This window comes from Myxocyprinus asiaticus, chromosome 2, assembly GCF_019703515.2.
Source record: "Myxocyprinus asiaticus isolate MX2 ecotype Aquarium Trade chromosome 2, UBuf_Myxa_2, whole genome shotgun sequence".
NCBI lineage: Eukaryota > Metazoa > Chordata > Actinopteri > Cypriniformes > Catostomidae > Myxocyprinus > Myxocyprinus asiaticus.
In genome coordinates, this window is record NC_059345.1 from 5,509,256 (window position 1) to 5,527,177 (window position 17,922).

Here is a 17,922-nt window from a genome sequence, read left to right on the forward strand (position 1 = left end):
TTAGGAGATTAAGTGCCCATTGCAATGAATATGTAACCTATAGGGAAACTAGTTATTTTTAATTAGTCAAACTCCCACTTAAACTTTGGGAAATGTTAAATGTTACTTGAACTGGTGCTATTTCAGTGCATTTCTAACTTTATACTGTGAAAGGCTTTTTTGGAAAATTTTAATAAAGCATTATGTTGTTACATATTGTTTTTTTCTTTCCTAAAACACAAATAAATGCATTTTGACAGGAAAAAATAAAGTATATAAAGAGTCATATTTCACTACTTTCAAAATATGCGATGAATTGCGATTAAAAATGATGCGATTAATCGCGATAAAATATGTAATCGACTAACAGCACTAGTTATCAGTACTCTTTTGTATTTTCTATAATTAATCAATCAATCAATCAATCAACTTCTCAGCAAGTGCTTATTACTATTGTGTTGACTCATTTGTAGGAGTGGTGGTGACGGCGTAGTGGACTAAAGCACTAAATTGGTACGCAAAAGGTTGTTGGTTTGATCCCCACAGCCACCACCATTGTGTCCTTGAGCAAGGCCCTTAACTCTGGGTTGCTCCAGGGGGATTGTCCCTGTAATAAGGGCACTGTAAGTTGCTTTGCATATAGAGAAAAAAGATTCAGAAAGAAAGCTTGGTACCTCATTAAAATTTGAAATAATAATAATAATTCTGGTTGTAATGACTAATGCAGCCTTCACTTTCTTTAGTCTATGTTTGAGTGGAGGGAAAAAGCAACAGATAATTGAAATGTCAACAGAACGCAATAAGAAATGTGTTGAAGGACAGTTTTGTCTTCATACACCTAAAGCAGATGCTTTCATTCTGAAACCACTTTGAAATTTGTTCAGGATACTAATAATAAAATGTGAATATGAAATGCAACAGAGGTGTTTTTGTTACATTTATATTGACAAACTGTTTTTCTTAGTTATGAAGTTTAAAATAAGCTTAAAATATTGATGTTGGGTTTACGGTTATAATTTGAATTCAGATTCATGAACAGATTCATTCGGACTCGGACTCGGCCCCAACTCGGACTCGATTGTTTAAAGACTCCAACTCGACCCCAACACTACTTTCTTTACTACTGAACGTTCAAATCTTTTGATATTTTGGTAACAGTGAATCTTTCTATATTTTACCTCTCTAACTAACATCTGTTGTCTTTGCACAGAGTCCCTGAAACAGATCTACTCTCTTTTTCAAGATATCTGTTATGGGTATTATTATTTTATAATAATAATTATTTATCACACATTTGCACATATACAGTGAAATTCTTTTTTTTCATATATCCACATATGGGGTCAGAGTGCAGGGTCAGCCATGATATGGTGCCCCTGGAGCAGACAGGGTCAAGGGCCTTGCTCAAGGGCCCAACAGTGGCATCTTGGCAGTGCTGGGGCTTGAACCCCTGACCTTCTGATCAGTAACCCAGAGCCTTAACCACTGAGCTACCACTACCCTATTTTGTTATTTGCCATGTTTTTATTGTCTCTTCCAATGGAGCTCTCTGTGTCAAGGATTAATGGGGCCAAACAACAAACAGTTAATGTTTGGTTCAATGTCCTTCAAGCTGTTAAAGAAAAACAAAATTTTTAAGGTGATTAAAATCATTAGATTTTCTGTTTTTGTCAGTCTATTACTGTTATCCTAATATTCTGATATTAAGACCACTAAAAAACTTGTATGGGTCATATTAGGGTTTGTAATTTTTAAGATTATAAATCAATAAACAATAACCAAAGAATTGCCCTCCTTGTGCAACGTGTCAATGGTCGTCTTTTGGACAACTGTCAAGTCAGCAGTCTTCCCCATGATTGTGTAGCGTACAGAACTAGACTGAGAGACCATTTAAAGGCCTTTGCAGGTGTTTTGAGTTAATTAGCTGATTAGAGTGTGGCACCAGGTGTCTTCAATATTGAACCTTTTCACAATATTCTAATTTTCTGAGATACTGAATTTGGGATTTTCCTTAGTTGTCAGTTATAATCATCAAAATTAAAAGAAATAAACATTTGAAATATATCAGTCTGTGTGTAATGAATGAATATAATATACAAGTTTCACTTTTTGAATGGAATTAGTGAAATAAATCAACTTTTTGATGATATTCTAATTATATGACCAGCACCTGTATATATTATTTGTAATTATTTAAATATAACTATTTATAATTATTTCATCACTATTTATTGAATTATTGTTATTTAAGGCGCTTTCTCAGCAAATATTTATATATGCGATAAATTGTGATTAATTCGATTAATTAATCTGCATACCATTTAATTCATTTGATTTAAAAAAATTAACAAATTGACAACTCTAATAAAATCATGAGCACTCAAATGAGATTAAGACTCCAGTCATATCAGTAACATTATAAAAGCTGTTTTATTCTACATGGAGAGGGTCCGCACATGGGGGCTGCCATGTTAGAATCACGTGACCAGCCGAATATACTCGATTAATCTCAGTAACCGTCCTGTTGTTGGACACTTTCAATCATTGATTAAATTAATCATGACTAACTGTGAATGGTGAATTTCTACAAGGACATCTGTAACTGAAAACTACTGATTTTGAAAAATGCTGCATCCACGCCGTTAGGTGTCAGTGCAAAGACATGAACTAAAAACGTATTGAGTGCACCTTTAACTTGGCTTAATTAATAAGTCAAAATTTTAAACAGTCGAAATTTGGCACCTAATATACTGTTAGCCTTTTGCAGGTATAAAAAGTATCAGATTATCTGCTCTTAAAGGGTGCAGGGATCGTTCGGGGGTTACAAACACACTGATGTGACCCCAACACAAATTTTTGCTTTGGGCCCCCAAAAGATTAGGACCAGCACTGATTGAACCTGCACAGAAGTATGTGCTGTAAGAGCACAAGAACTTGTACTGATCTCCCTCACCGTCAGCCTCTGATGGATCATCAGCCTGCTCTGTGTGGAGATCTTCCTCCTCAAATCTTTCATCCTCTGTGGATTGAACTAAATCTGGGTTCTCTATACCTCTCTTCCTATGAAACAATCAACAACAGCACTGTCAGAGACATTCAGAAAAACAGGCAAGAGAAACACGACACGAGCAGTTTGAAATCATTTGTTTGTGCCTGTGTATGGGAGTGACATGCTCCAGGTCGGTTATCTTCATGAAGGGTTTATGGAAGTAGTGCAGCTGTAGAATACAGGCCAACAGGAAGAAGCCTGGGATGAGAATACTGCTGAAGAGTTCAGAGAGTTTAAACGTCTCCAGACCTATGTCTGACAGCCTACGGAGAGAAAACCAGACGCTATTAGCACATGCACACAAGGCATAGTTTGGAACGACATGAGGGTGAGTATATTATGACAGAATTTTCATTTGTCAACAAACTATTCCTTTAATGTTATCCGAAACACTTCTGCGTAGATTAGTAAATAAGTTATCTGGGGACATACTGCTGTTCTGTGAATCCAGTGAAGTTTCTCCAATAGCCTGGGAAGTCCTCAAACTGAAAGGTGTATATTGAAATGAGCACCACCATAGTGTAAGCCACCACTGTCCACCAAAAGGCCTTCAGTAACCTTCTCCACAGAGAGTAATAAACCTAAAGAAAGAGAGGGTGTTTCTTTCAGTTTTCTGACTGCACTAGATGCAGATCATGTATCTGATGTAAAATCTGGTAAAAGTGTACCTGATACAGACACATGCAGAGCAGAAACAGCAGCATGTAGACGATCTTGTATGCGACGAGTTTCCCTGCAAAGCTCACCATGATGAACATTCCTCCACACACGTAGATCCAGTATTTAGCATACAGACTCATCACCAGCCCACCCAACACCTTCAATATCGACTCGTTTCGCCCTGAACTCTCTAAAAGAGAGCAAAAAAACACTGGGTGAAACCCAGAATCTCAAACTACTGCAAAGTATGGGACATTTATTGTAAGATCAGGGCAATCAGTGGGACACAAACAGGCTGCTGGAAGTCTTCTGTACCTGTTGTTGGCCCTTTATTTCTTAGTCCCTTGAAAATATAGACATAAATACAATACTTCTATACATAGATGTACATGGTTATATCTTGATATTTTTGACCGCAATACAGTTTCCTCATTTTATAAAAATGTTTTCCTTTATCTGAGAAATACACGACTTGGTGACTTTTCCTCCATTTGCCATCTGAACAGAAAAAATACATTAAAAAAATTGTGCTTGATTCGATAAGTCTAAGTGGTCGTTTAAAATAAAACTTTGGTATTCCTGGTCAAAATTGACCGACCACTGAAAATGAATGGGAAAGACCAAAAAACAGAGCAATTTTTTAAAAATCTGTCAAATACAATCAATAAATCAGCTACAAAGCAGAAAAAAACAGAAATTACAGGGTGAGACTCTAAAACATCCTCAGTGCAAAACACACAGACCCACTCGCACACAAACACACAAAATGAACTGGTGCCTTTTTGTCTTTTTACGTTTGTCAAAAAAAAAAAAAAAAAAAAAAATAATATATATATATATATATATATATATATATATATATATATATATATATCAGTCATAATGCTAAACACACACACTCAGAAATAAAGGGGTGAGACGATAACACACTCAAACACACACACACACACACACACACACACACACACACACAGAACCAAGGCATCAATAAGTGGAGCTCTACAGCCATCTTTTGGTCATTGTTGGCAATACAAGTCATCTATTGTTTTCCAGCTGATGACAGCAATCTGACACACTCACACACACACACACACACATGTTTGCAAAACAAATTTTTACTACAGAAAGTTTTAAATTACAAAATGTTTACTCTGATACTTCTGTTTTATATTCTAATTGCATTTTCAGAATTTTGCAGTTCATTTCTGTTTCTTGATGTTCATTTTCTTGACATTATTATGCATTTACTTTTACATTTTTATTTTTGAAATAAATTATTGATAGAAAATGCTTATTCTGTGTCCTCTCTTTGTAACACCATGGTCAGGTTTGACTGCAAGCATAATGACATTAACTGCAAAAACTGACACTTCAAATCAATTTAAAATACTAAACTTTGACAAATAATAGTTTGATATTGTCTAAACATATATCCAAATGCCTTGTTCATGAAAAAAAAGAAAAAGAAGACGTCACCTGTATTTACTCACCATCATGTTGTTACAAACCCGTATGACTTTCTTTCTTGCGTGGAACACAAAAGGATAAGCTTTAGGTTGTTCTTTTCCACACTGTTTAAGTGAATAAGGACAGAGGCTGTTGAAAGTTCATACGATAACTTTGTGTTTGAGGAACATACAGAAATTGTTCTTTTAAAGGGCTGACGTCAGTTATATTAAACATACTTTTCATGTGTCTTGTGACCAATTGTTATTGACGTCAAGCCTAGCGCGAGGCGTTTTTACATGTCATGTTTGAATGTACGGAAGTGCAATTGAAATTTAAGTTATGGTGGAGGGCAAGATTTTCAGTGAATAATGACCTAAATTTAGTTTGTTTCTCACACCAAGCTATCGAATGGTTTTAGATAGGGCTGCACGATTTGGACAAAATGTCATATTGCAATTATTAAAAAATATATATGTTACAATTGTGACTTGAACTGTGATATCATAAACAAAAAACAAAAAACAAACTAAAATAATATATATATATATATATATATACATACATTTAATTTTCTTGTGTTAAAGATTAAGCAATTAATTTTTAAGGAGTTTTTAAAGACAAAAGAAACATTTCCGAACACTACATTTAAAAAAGTAAAATTCATGAAATTGAAATCCGTAAATCCTAAAATAATTTTTTGTGTGTAGCAGCTAAGTGATACCTTTTGACCAAAATTAGATAATGTTTTGCCCATGCTCTACTGCCAATATAAAGACTTACAACTCTTCTTAAAATGAACCAAACTCAGTGTTTGTTTTCTCTTTGTTTCACCGTTTAATTTATTTCTTTATTTTTGGCTGTAGTGAAAAATATCTGTTTTCTTCATATTCACATTGTACCTGTTTTTGTCCACTTTGTAATATGGTCTCAGCCCAACTATTCATCATCCTTATTTTTTTGGAACCCAGTCAACTTGAATATTACATGAATGTAATATAATATTTATTATTATTATTAATATATGCAGTAGTAATATATAATGCTTTTATTTTATAATATAATTAGCCTTTTATTTTGGCGGGAAATGCCGTAACACTAAAAGAGTCTCTGGTTGTAGCAGAGTTCACAACATCTGTCTCATGTGCTCCTCATTTTAACATCTTCTCCTCCTCTGTCCACAAATACCGGTTGCCACAGGGTATTTTATTTGTATATTAACTTGTAGCAGCAAAACAAATTTGGAATTACACAAAAGTGAAATTAACGTGAATCTGGAGCGCTTTAAATATAACGCGTTCGTAAGCAAACGGAACCGAACTCGGAGCACATCTGTTACTCTGAGCACGAGATGAAGTTGTGAAACACAGAACTGCTCTGAAAACACTTTAATAATGCACTAACACAACACAGAAGGACAGAGCAGCGCACATAAACTTTGAAGTGAGCAGCGCATGCAGACTATTTAACTAATTAAATCGCAGCCTTTTGCGGTTTAATTTCGTTCACAAGGTCATATCACAATTTCAGTTTTATTTTGATGAATTGTGCAACCCTAGTTTTAGATGAATTCGAATAAAGTGCACAAGCTGTATAGATGACTTTTATGGTGCTTTTTTTGTCATTTTCAGTGCTCGACAGCCCCAGTCCCCATTAATTTTTTATTGTATGGAAAAGAGCAGCATCAACATTCAGCAAGATATTTCCTGTTGTGCTCCGCAGAAGATAGAAAAATCTGCAGGTTTGGATGATGACAGAATTTTCATTTTTGAACTATTCCTTGAGAATAAATAATTGTTTATTAAACAAAGTGTAAAGTGTATTTGGGGTGTACGTGTCAAAGTGTAGAAAGCAAAAAGTGTTGAGGGGTGAATCAAAAAGGATGAAGACTTATAATCCCTTCCTGAAATTTTAATTAATCAGAAGTGAACGGGATCGATATGGAATAGTTAACCCAAAAAGGAAAATTCTCATCCCAGATGTTTATGATTTTCTTTCTTCTGCTGAACACAAATGAAGATTTTTAGAAGAATATCTCAGCTCTGTTGGTCCATACAATGCAAGTGTTTAGTGGCCAGAACTTTGAAGCTCAAAAAGCACATAAAGGCAGCATAAAAGTAATTCAAAAGACTCCAGTGGTTAAATCCATATCTTCAGAAGAGATATGATAGGTGTGGGTGAGAAACAGATCAATATTTAGGTCATTTTTCACTATAAATCTCCACTTTCACTTTTACATTCTTCTTTTGTTTTTGGCGATTCGCATTCTTCGTGCATATCGCCACCTACTGGGCAGAGGAGAATTTATTGTAAAAAAAGGACTCAAATATTTATCTGTTTCTCACCCTACATGTATCTGAAGACATGGATTTAACCACTGGAGTCTTATGGATTACTTTTATGCTGCCTTTGTGTGCTTTTTTGAGCTTCAAAGTTTTAGACCCTTTTGACTTTAATTTTAAGGACCTACAGAGCGGAGATATTCTTCTAAAAATCTTCATTTGTTTTCAGCAGAAGAAAGAAAGTCATACACATCTGGGATGGCATGAGGGAGACTAAATGATGAGAGAATTTTAGGTTTTGGGTGAACTATCCCTTTAATGTCAGTTGAGATTCAAGTGTGGTTCTGCTTGACTTTCTCACCTCCTGTAGTGACTTCTTGAAGAGGGACTGCTAACCTCTTCTTCCTACTGAATGTGTCCTTCACTGACTGTCTCAACAGAAGCCAAAACGTCAACATGAACAGCAACTGAGCAGAGAGAGAGAGAGAGAGAGAGAGAGAGAGAGAGAAGAGAGTGAAGCAATAATTACTCTTTCCTCATTGTGCATTGAGAAACATTATGAGAATTATGACTGATCATGTGGTTTTTAAGTGACTTTGTGTGTGGGGACAAGTTTCCCAGAATCATGATGGTTTATTGCAGTCATCTGCAGGCTTTATGCCACAGCATGAACCCATTTGGATTTTAGATTGTAAAATCTAAAACAGAAGTTGCTTTTTTTATATTAAACAAACAGAATCATTTTATGCTGGTTTAACATACTTTCAAAAGAAATATTATTAGTACTCTCAGTTAAAGGTGCATTAAGCATTTTTTTGTTTTTTGCTGATGTATTTGTAGAGTGGGTATTTGGAAAGAAGGTGTGTGTTTGAAGTGAATGGGTGGTCTAATTTCCACCGTACCTGTTTTTGCATCCATTTATGCAGTTTTTCAATTGTTTTTCTATATAAACATGCGCTACACTGATGTCTTTGATTGTTGCACCACAACTGCATCAAGTTAAAAAGGCGTCTTGAGACACCTGCATGACCGCATTTGGTCTGATTGGCCCCAAAGTCTGTCAGAATGGCTGTGACACAACTGCGGTATGTTTCACTAGTTGTAGAATGAACGATTTTATTCTTATCTCTGTTAAGAATGGCTGAGATGGCTTATACCTTAAAGGTGCTAATAATAATAATTCAAAGTCAGCTTAAAGTAATGTTGGGATATTTGTATTTCTTAGATGAGCACATGAACGCCATCACAATGTCATAACTGCCCTTGAGAATCTCTGGTGGATGTTAATTGACATTGGTCAATTACATTTTCATTGCTAGACTGGCTTTAGCAACACAACTACTACTTTAGTTCCTATCATTATGGCAGCATGAGAATGGAAGTCATGATAAACACATAGATAATGCATCAATTATAGAACAAATGCACAGTTTTTGCTCTTCTTTTTGTTGCATTAGTGCTTAAAAGCTTCCATTCTGTGCTTCATTATTGTCTTAATCCGTACGTGTAAAAGAAAGTTGAAACCGCCTGTCATATTAATTTTGTTCCGAAGCAAAATCAAATTATAACTATAGCTGCAAGCAGCAATTAAGTGGCCAAGTACACCAATGGCATGTAAGGAAATATGTTTGGGCATCACTGATTATGACTTTAAAAAAAAGCAGCATATAAAAAATAGGTAGAATTGCTAAAATTACAAACTGGTATCAGGGTTTGGTCACAATGACCTATACAAAGTTTCATGTCAATATGGCAAACCATTGCAGAGATACAACCTCAGTTATTTTTTGGCGTCTTGCCATCTACTTCGTTGGAGCAGTTTACGAGAACCCTAGATAATACACGGAAAAAAAATTACGATTCGGACTTATGGCCTAGGAGGAGTTTGAAAAAGTAGGCTTTGAATTAAATAACAAATGGCGGACAGGAAGTATGGCTGACAACGGCAAATTAGGTATCATCGTACTTGGCATGACCCAAGTAATCTAAAGAGAGCAATCGCATGAAGATAGGCCAAATTAATCAAATGTTACAAGCAATAACTTTTTACCACAAGGTAGCACTGACCCCAAACTTTATAGGCACCCTCAGTACATGGTGCCGATGATGCATACCAATGTTCATAACGATGCGCCAATGCGTTTGTAAAATGCAGCATTTTATGACAAAATTTGAAATGTCAGACGCCTAATTTGGCTGACATAAGAAAATTGTGTATCAGTCGACTCTGCAAGCCCCACAGTTTCATAATTCAGACTATTCAGAATTTATAAGCAAAAATAGCAATTTTTCATATCTACTGACCATTCAGTGGCGCTGTGCCGAATCTGTGCAGGTACCCTCAAGTCATGATGGCTATGACATATAGCAAGTTTCGTGTCAATACGCCAAAGCGTTGTGAAGAAACAGCATCGCGTCCATTTTGACATGCTCGCCATCAAATTTGTTGAAGAGTTATTCAAGGATGGTTAGGTCTATCAAAAAGCTTTTGATAACTTTTAGTCCCCATAGTCCCTAGATGATCCCCAAAAAATGTTGTGCAAATCAGAATTATGGCCTAGGAGGAGTTCAAAATTCAAAATCTAGTCTGGTGGAAATTGAAACCATGGTATGCTTTCGACTCGGCATTTTGATTCTAGGCCTTACAGTTCAAAAGTTATAAACATAAACAGAAGTGAAAATTTGAACAGTTGGTGGCGCTAGAGAGTTTGAGTTAGAGACCCCAAATGTGGGTCAGTAATAGTTCAAAGTGTCCTCTATCAGTGTGCCAAATTTCATTTTACCATACCGTTCTATGGGTTGCCATAGACTCCCAGTCAAAGGAATAATAATAAGAAGAAGAATACTAACAAATACAATAGGGGCTTATGCATCTTTGCTGCTTGGCTCATAATTACGACTCTCGGGATGATAAGTAGGAACTTTCCAAGAGTTTTTTTACTCGGTTAAAAAAAAAAAGTAGTACAGCAACTTAAATACATGGTCATGGTCATTTACAGCGCTTGATGAAAACATAACTGCAATTACTAAATAATTCAAATAATTACTTAATTGCAATTTGTTTACATAGCTCGTATGATTTATTTTTGAACATCTAAGCATCGTAAGCATTACAATTCAACAGTGTGCGGTGGTTCGCACCACACTCTTGCGAAAGTATGGCTTCAAGTCTGTTTCCAGGCTCCAGTTGCACTACATACATAATTGGCTGATGATGCGTGTTTCAGATGGGAAGAGCAATAAGCACTTATCTTACAAAAGTACAGAACATGAGATGAATATAATTAAATTTGTCTTGACAACCTGAAATGATGCATTGTCACTTATATTTGTTAACGTTGCACATGTGTTTTTATGCCTTGAAAACATTTAGCTAATATGGAAAATTAAAAACCTAGTATTTTATAAAGAAAACAACATTTAATGAAAAATATAAATACTTTTTCCTGGTAAATTTAAATTAAAAGGAGACACTTTACAATACATTTGTATTTGTTAATTAAGTGGTAATCATGAACTATCAATGAACTATACTTTTACAGCACTTATTAATCTTATTTAATGTTAATTTCAACATTTACCACTACATTTTTAAAACAAAAAGTTGTATATGTTGACTTTAATGCATTATAAACTAACATGAACTTACAATTGTATTTTTTTTATATAAATTACCATTAACAAAGATTAATAAATGCTGTAAAAATGATTGTTTATTGTTACTGCCTAATGCATTTACTGATGTTAGCAAATATAACTTTATTGTTAAGTGTTACCATTTAAATTGTTTGTGATGGGGCCAGTGAACATATTGGCAGGGCAAGGAACATACATGAACTACTGGCCTGATTAGACCAGCAAAAAACAATTTATATTGTTGAGCCCTGAGTTCCAGTGTGCTCACCATGGCACCCAAGCGCAGGCAGGGGTATTGTGCCCGGTCCAGACCCAGTTGGCGTAGACTCATGGTGCCAATGTGCTGGGGCAGTTCCATTTGCAGGTCCATGGCCCACACATACTGCAGGAAGCACAGAGTCAGACCATATAGCAGAATGAAGGGAGAGCAAAGAGCGGCGAAGTGCTGACGCGCCCGCAGCATCCAGATCAAACACGACCACAGCAGCAGCACAAACGTCAGCCAGCTGTGATATGTGATACTCCACACCTGCAGGGGGCAAGAGGGCAAACACACAGCTATGACCAGGGTTGGAAAGTAACGGAATACATGTAAAGGGGTTAACGTATTGAAAATGCAATATATTAGTAACTGTATTCTACTACGTTGGTAATCGAAATAATTAGTATAATATGTATTTTGATTACTGAAGAGCCTGTCACTTGTTTCAATTAATATTTAGTCTATTCAGCTGGAAAATATTCATCCCTATAAATGATGCGATCCAAGGAGCGTTTAAACCAAGTGTATCTGTCTGCGTCCCACAAGACAACAAGGAACACCCACTACACGACACGCCCACTCCAAGTAACGCCCCCCTTGCATAACAAAGCAATTCTATTGGCTGAAAGAACTTTTAAAATCCTATGCAATCGCTGTATGATTAATGTATTGATGTAAATATGACTAAGAATAACTTTTAGATTACAAGTCACATATTATTAAACCAAAGATACAAATGGTGAAATTGAACATTTCTCTGTTCTTTTTTCCCAGTTAGCTCACAAGCTAACTGCTTAGCCTATAAGCAGAACCCTTCTAATAGGGGTAATAACCCTTCTACAAGCTTAGCCTAAAATAGCACAACGCGGTGATCCCATAGATATTCTATGGGCGGTACATGGATGTCTATGGAGGAGATGCTTCATTATGCTAAATAAACTGCTTTTGTAAGGAAACAGCTCATCGTTTAATAAATTAACCACCTGTCCACTAATCTTCAACATGTTTTACACTAAACAATCCTTTTGGAGTTTACTATGATAAAATTGCTGTTTTATAACAGAAGACAGAGACAATTTTGCGACATGTAGGTGTCAGTTTACGGCTCTCTTTATTCATTTGTATGGTGTCTGCAAACGGTGACTTACTGTAGTAACGCTAGTTCACCGTTACGCTCTCTCCTGTGGTAAAAGTGCGAAGGTTGTTATCTCTGTATAGAAGTGCTCTGCTATTAGCTTAGCATCTTCATTGTCATCACGTTTCTACTCACTGTCGCCACCTAGTGATACGGCAGTATGATTGCATTCATTAGAACATTTACGTTGCGGTATACTGAATAATTTTACAAACATTTCATTTTTTTAATCTTTGTGATTAGGTTTAAGTACAGGGGTAAGGTCTAGGTAACAGTAAGATTTAAGGGTAGGGATAGGTGTAGGGTTGCTGCGGGACTCCAAATACACACAACAAACACAGTCTATGAATGGGACATCCAACTGTTGCAAGACTTCAGCATTTCGCTGGTTATTTGAAAGGGGAGTAACTTGTAGTGGCCGTGTCTTGTAGTAGTCTTGCAGGACACAGGCAGACCCTTCTCGTTTAAACAGCGGTGAAACGCTTTATTATACTACACTATTATGAGTGAACAAGTGGATATGTCGTCATTAAGCAACTTTCCTTTTGGGAGCTAGAGAGAGAATCCACATCCGATCAGAAAAAGATGTCATTGTGTACACTCTGAGGGGTTTTGAAGTAAGTTTGCCATGAATCTTACCCTAAATGTATCTTGTGTAAATTGTCATGTGAACATTTAGCTTTATGCTAAGCTAAAATGCTATTTTTAGCCCTTTTACATGCACCTGTTACAAGGCATGATTCTATTCACGTTAGATCATATGTTTTTCTCTAGTAAGACCTTTGATATTAGGGCAAAAATGTACTGCAAAAATCTTGATTTTTTTTGTATTGTTTTACTGTAAAAAATCCCTTTTTTACTTTTTCTTTTTTTAGAAGCAACATTAGGCTTTTTTCAGAGAATGCATTTTCAGTATATAAGTGAATTCTGTCTCACTGTCCTGGGCAAAATTTTTTTCACTTGTTATTCACTTGTTTATAGTCAAAACAAGTGGAAAAATCACTGCTGAAGAAGTAATCCAAAGTATTTCGATTACGTTACTGACCTCGAGTAAAAATGACGGAACACGTTACAAATGACATTTAACATCATGTATTCTGTAATCTGTAGTGGAATACATTTTAAAAGTAACCCTCCCAACCCTGCTCATGACACACTTGTGGCACATTCTTAAAGGTGCACTCAATAAAACTCCTGTTTATGTGGCGCTGACACCCCAGCAACGTCGATGAAGCATCACATAAAAACAGAAGTTCTCAGGTACTGATGTCATTGTAAAAAGCACATTTCGCAGTTCGCATTAATTTATTCTGTGAGGTAAAGCGTCAAATTACATGGGAAAACGTATATAAGTATATTAGCTAAAAGTATATTCAATTTAGAGAAATATTTGTAGTACCTTTATATTTATAGTAGTACAGTTTATTGTTTTTTTAGTACATAAAACAATACAAAAAGCAACTTAATTGAGGATTTAGATGTCCTAGCCATCAAGCGTCCCCTTGAGGAAGACAACCTATTTGTCTTACATTGAACAGCTAATAACCAACAACATTTGCCATAAAATGGTCAGAAAGCATTTGCCCTGAAATGTAGTATACTGTATATGATACTACTGCAGTATAATAGTATATGATGCTATTAAATTACTATAATAGCAGTAAATATACCAAATTAAAGGGATTTTATTTTTTTAATTGTTCTGCATTGCTTGTCAAAATCTTGGTGTAAAGATGATTATGATACAGGTTTCATGTTACACAGGGTTTCAACATGAAATTAATATTTAAAGGATTAGATAGATGATGTTTGGTTACCATCATGGCGATGAGGGCACCTATGTAACTTTGTTGTAAGATCTTTCGCCCCACCAGACGTAGAGGGTTATCGCCCTCGGCCTCTCCACTGAGCCCTGCACGAACACATACAAACAAACGCTACTGGTTCAGCAGTCTGCCTCAAAACACAGGAACTAACAAAAGGGAACACTCAAGAGATTGACACAAATGTACACATTTGTACTGCATCTTCTGCAAATGTAAACACAAAATGAAATGTACATGTTGTGCCCTACCTATATCATGTTGGCTTGAATCACTGGTCACAGGCTCTTCAGAGATATGTGATTCGCATACAGGTGATTCTCCCGGTGTGAGAAGCATTTGCTGAATCGGATAAATGGCAAACACAGTTGTTTCACACAGTGAAATTAGTTTGGGACAGTGTAAGTATATTGTCGAGACATGTAAACATTGTGGTCTATAATAACCCTTGAACCCATATGTAACTTAACACCCTTAAATGCATATGTGCTCTAAAAAGACCTGCATGAAATCTAGATGCTTATTTTTTTATAGAACAACTTTTTTTTTTCAAGGAAAATTAACTGTAATGATCATTTCATTTATAATCTACATTTTGTAATAGTTTATATGTCTTTTATTTAATACTGAAGAGTTTCACACACATTGAAAATGAAGAAGGACTGTTTTTTTTGGGGGGGGGGGGGGGGGATTTTTCCCCTTTTCTCCCCAATTTGGCATGCTCCAAGTCCTCGTGGTGGTGTAGTGACTCGCCTCAATCCAGGTGGTGGAGGACGAATCTCAGTTGCCTCCGCGTCTGAGACATTCAATCCGCGCATCTTATCATGTGTCTTGCTGAGCAAGTTATCGTGGAGACCTAGCGCGTGTGGAGGCTCACGCTATTATCCACGGCATCCACACACAAATCACCACACACCCCACCGAGAGCGAGAACCACACATTATAGCGACCACGAGGAGGTTACCCCAACGTGACTCTACCTACCCTAGCAACCAGGCCAATTGGTTGCTCAGGAAGCCTGACTGGAGTCACTCAGCACGCCCTGGATTCAAACTCGTGACTCCAGTTGTGGTAGTCAGCGTCTTTACTTGCTGAGCTACCCAGGCCCTTTTTTTGTGACTGTAAAAAAGGCTGAATTTCCATTTTTGGTGGTAAAAAATGAAATGTCTCAACAATCCTACCCACACAAACACATACTGTATACTGTTAGTACAATGGACTAGGATAAAATTATTATTATTTTAATTTTTTTCCCGAAAAGTTAGTTTTAACTTGAAAAAAAGACTCTATATTGCTATATGACACTGTAACAGGAAAAGGTTGGGCAAGGAGAAGGCGGCTGAACAATCAACATAAACTATTAATGCATAAATGAACTTAAACACAAACAGACACACATGCAACGCGTGCCGCGTGCGTCTCTCTCTCTCTCGAACCGGCGTCTCCGGCCGCCCCTTATCTCGCTCTCCCGCTGATCAGCTGATTCAACGCCAGCCATGCTTTATCACGGCCCGGCCACGCCCTCCTCCTCGTCACACTCCTCCCCCGCCCGATTCAGGCTGGGGTGCCACCGGTCTGACGGAGACGCTGCCCTTCCAGCCATTCTGTCAGCCGGTGGTCCACCCCACCTCCTGTGAACCTGGGGGAGAGACGAGTGGAGTCGTGGGGAGAGGGAAAGGGAAAGGGTGAGCGGAGAAACACAGAGAGAGAGAGAGAGAGAAGAACTTGCTCGCTGGCTTCCGGACATGCTGTCGCCCGGTCCTAGTAAAAGTTAGTAGGTTTTGTGTTAAAGTTATAGACTATGAGTGTGTAACTCTTACCTTAGTGTCATCTTCAGGGTTCTGTCTCCTCATCTCCCAACGTTTGAGCTCCACCTCCTCTACACCTTCACCAGCTGTTGCCTTATCAACCGCTTCATCCTCATGGGTCTCCACAATCAGAAAGATACAAGGTACATCAGTTAACATATGAATTACAATCTAAACCAAACTCACTTATTTTACACAAACAATGAGACAGACTCTGCATGTACATCATTGATTCTCAAGTGGTTTTTCGGGACATTAATTAATTATTTTATTTTTTCACTTTTGTCATATGGAAAAGGCATTCTGCTAAACAACATAATAAAACAATCATAAAGGGTTAGACCAATGTGAGGGTGTGTAACTGAAGACATTTTTGGGTGAACCATCCCTTTAATTGTATACATAAGTGTGTGTGAAAGCACCTTGTCAGTGTGGTCTTGAGTATAACTGCTGATTTTCAGCACAACAGTCACAGAGAAGTACAGGAGGAGGAGAATGCCAGGATTGACGTACACTGGCCAGTCGTGCGCCACGTTGAGGGCGAGCCCAAAAGATGAACAGTTTCCAGGTCTGACTATATCCTTCAGGCCGAAGAGTCTGGGGTAAAACAAAGAGAACACATTTAAGGAAATGTTGTTAAAAACTGCTTTGGAGTACCAGGGATAATGCACAAAATACTTAGGCTTAAAGGTTTGCTCAAACTTCTAGCCCTAAATATAAGTGTTGTTATTATTATTATTATTATAAGTGATGTTTCCCTTGAGACTGTGTGTCTGTGGCATGTCTGGGATGATGATCTATGTTTTAACTCTGTGACAGCTATCTGTCTAGCTATTAGCAACAGGCCAGCAGAGATTTATAGGTCAGCAAAAATGCGCAGAGCTGGCAACCTCACTGCAGAGCCATAAAGTAAGGGTGTTTGTTTCACTCTCCAGATACATATCTAGGGCTTGAGTCTCAGGGTTGCTTTTCAGTGGGTTATGCAGTTTGGCAGGACACACAAGCGTCTCAGGCCCATCGTCTCCCCCCGAGGCTAAGCTTCAATTTCAGTCTAGCAATCTTGAAATATACTTTGTTTATTAAAAAAAGTGGTTACAGTTAAGCTCTTACAATGAAAGTGAATGGGGCCAGTCCATAAACGCTAAAATAGACATAGTTTCAAAAGTATAGCTATAAAACATAAACATTATATGTGTTAACACATCACATGGATCACAGGTTTTTGTTGTCAACGAAGTTGTAATGATAAAGGATTTTAGCACAAATAATGTTTGTCTTGTGGTAACACGTTTGAAACTGTGTATTTAAACATTTACAGAATCGCCCCATACATTTCCATTGTACAGGTAAGTGCCTTATTGTAACTGCGATTTTTGCTTTTTATATATAAATGAGGGTCGAGTCGAACTTATTTATGTGGAAATCAACATTAAGCCACAAACAAATCAAATCAAAAAATAAATAAATGCTGTTAACTGAGCTTAACTTGTATTGAACATAGAATAATTCAGTTAATCATTTCAAACTGTCCATTTCAATGAATCAATTTAAAACTCAATAACTTAATATGGGTATGGACATTATGGCTTATAGCTTATAAACACATTGTCCAATCATCATGAAATTTGGTACACATGAACAGCATGGCAATATGAGGAAATATGCTAAATGTCATCAATTTTTGATGCTAGGGGGTGCTATAACTGAAAAAAGGTCATCAAATCTACTCAGCTGGGTGTTAAAATCCACCGCCTATCCAATTATTTCCACAAGCACGCAACAGTAAGACCTTGTCTTTCAAAATTGGCAATTAGACCAAGATGGCTGTCATTTGCAGGTATA

The 17,922-nt window shown here is 36.8% G+C and overlaps 1 protein-coding gene across 1 annotated transcript in view; it reads right to left on the reverse strand.

The window, feature by feature from the left end:
- Positions 1-17,922, reverse strand: part of LOC127454009 (piezo-type mechanosensitive ion channel component 1-like) — a 141,822-nt gene that overhangs the window by 51,343 nt on the left and 72,557 nt on the right. The window contains exons 8-17 of the mRNA XM_051720917.1: positions 16,503-16,677; positions 16,093-16,200; positions 14,524-14,614; positions 14,267-14,361; positions 11,321-11,581; positions 7,778-7,883; positions 3,697-3,878; positions 3,461-3,609; positions 3,133-3,291; positions 2,933-3,039 (exon numbers count right to left, since the gene is read on the reverse strand). Coding sequence (XP_051576877.1) covers positions 2,933-3,039; positions 3,133-3,291; positions 3,461-3,609; positions 3,697-3,878; positions 7,778-7,883; positions 11,321-11,581; positions 14,267-14,361; positions 14,524-14,614; positions 16,093-16,200; positions 16,503-16,677 — 1,433 coding nt within the window. The remainder of the gene's footprint in view (positions 1-2,932; positions 3,040-3,132; positions 3,292-3,460; positions 3,610-3,696; positions 3,879-7,777; positions 7,884-11,320; positions 11,582-14,266; positions 14,362-14,523; positions 14,615-16,092; positions 16,201-16,502; positions 16,678-17,922) is intronic.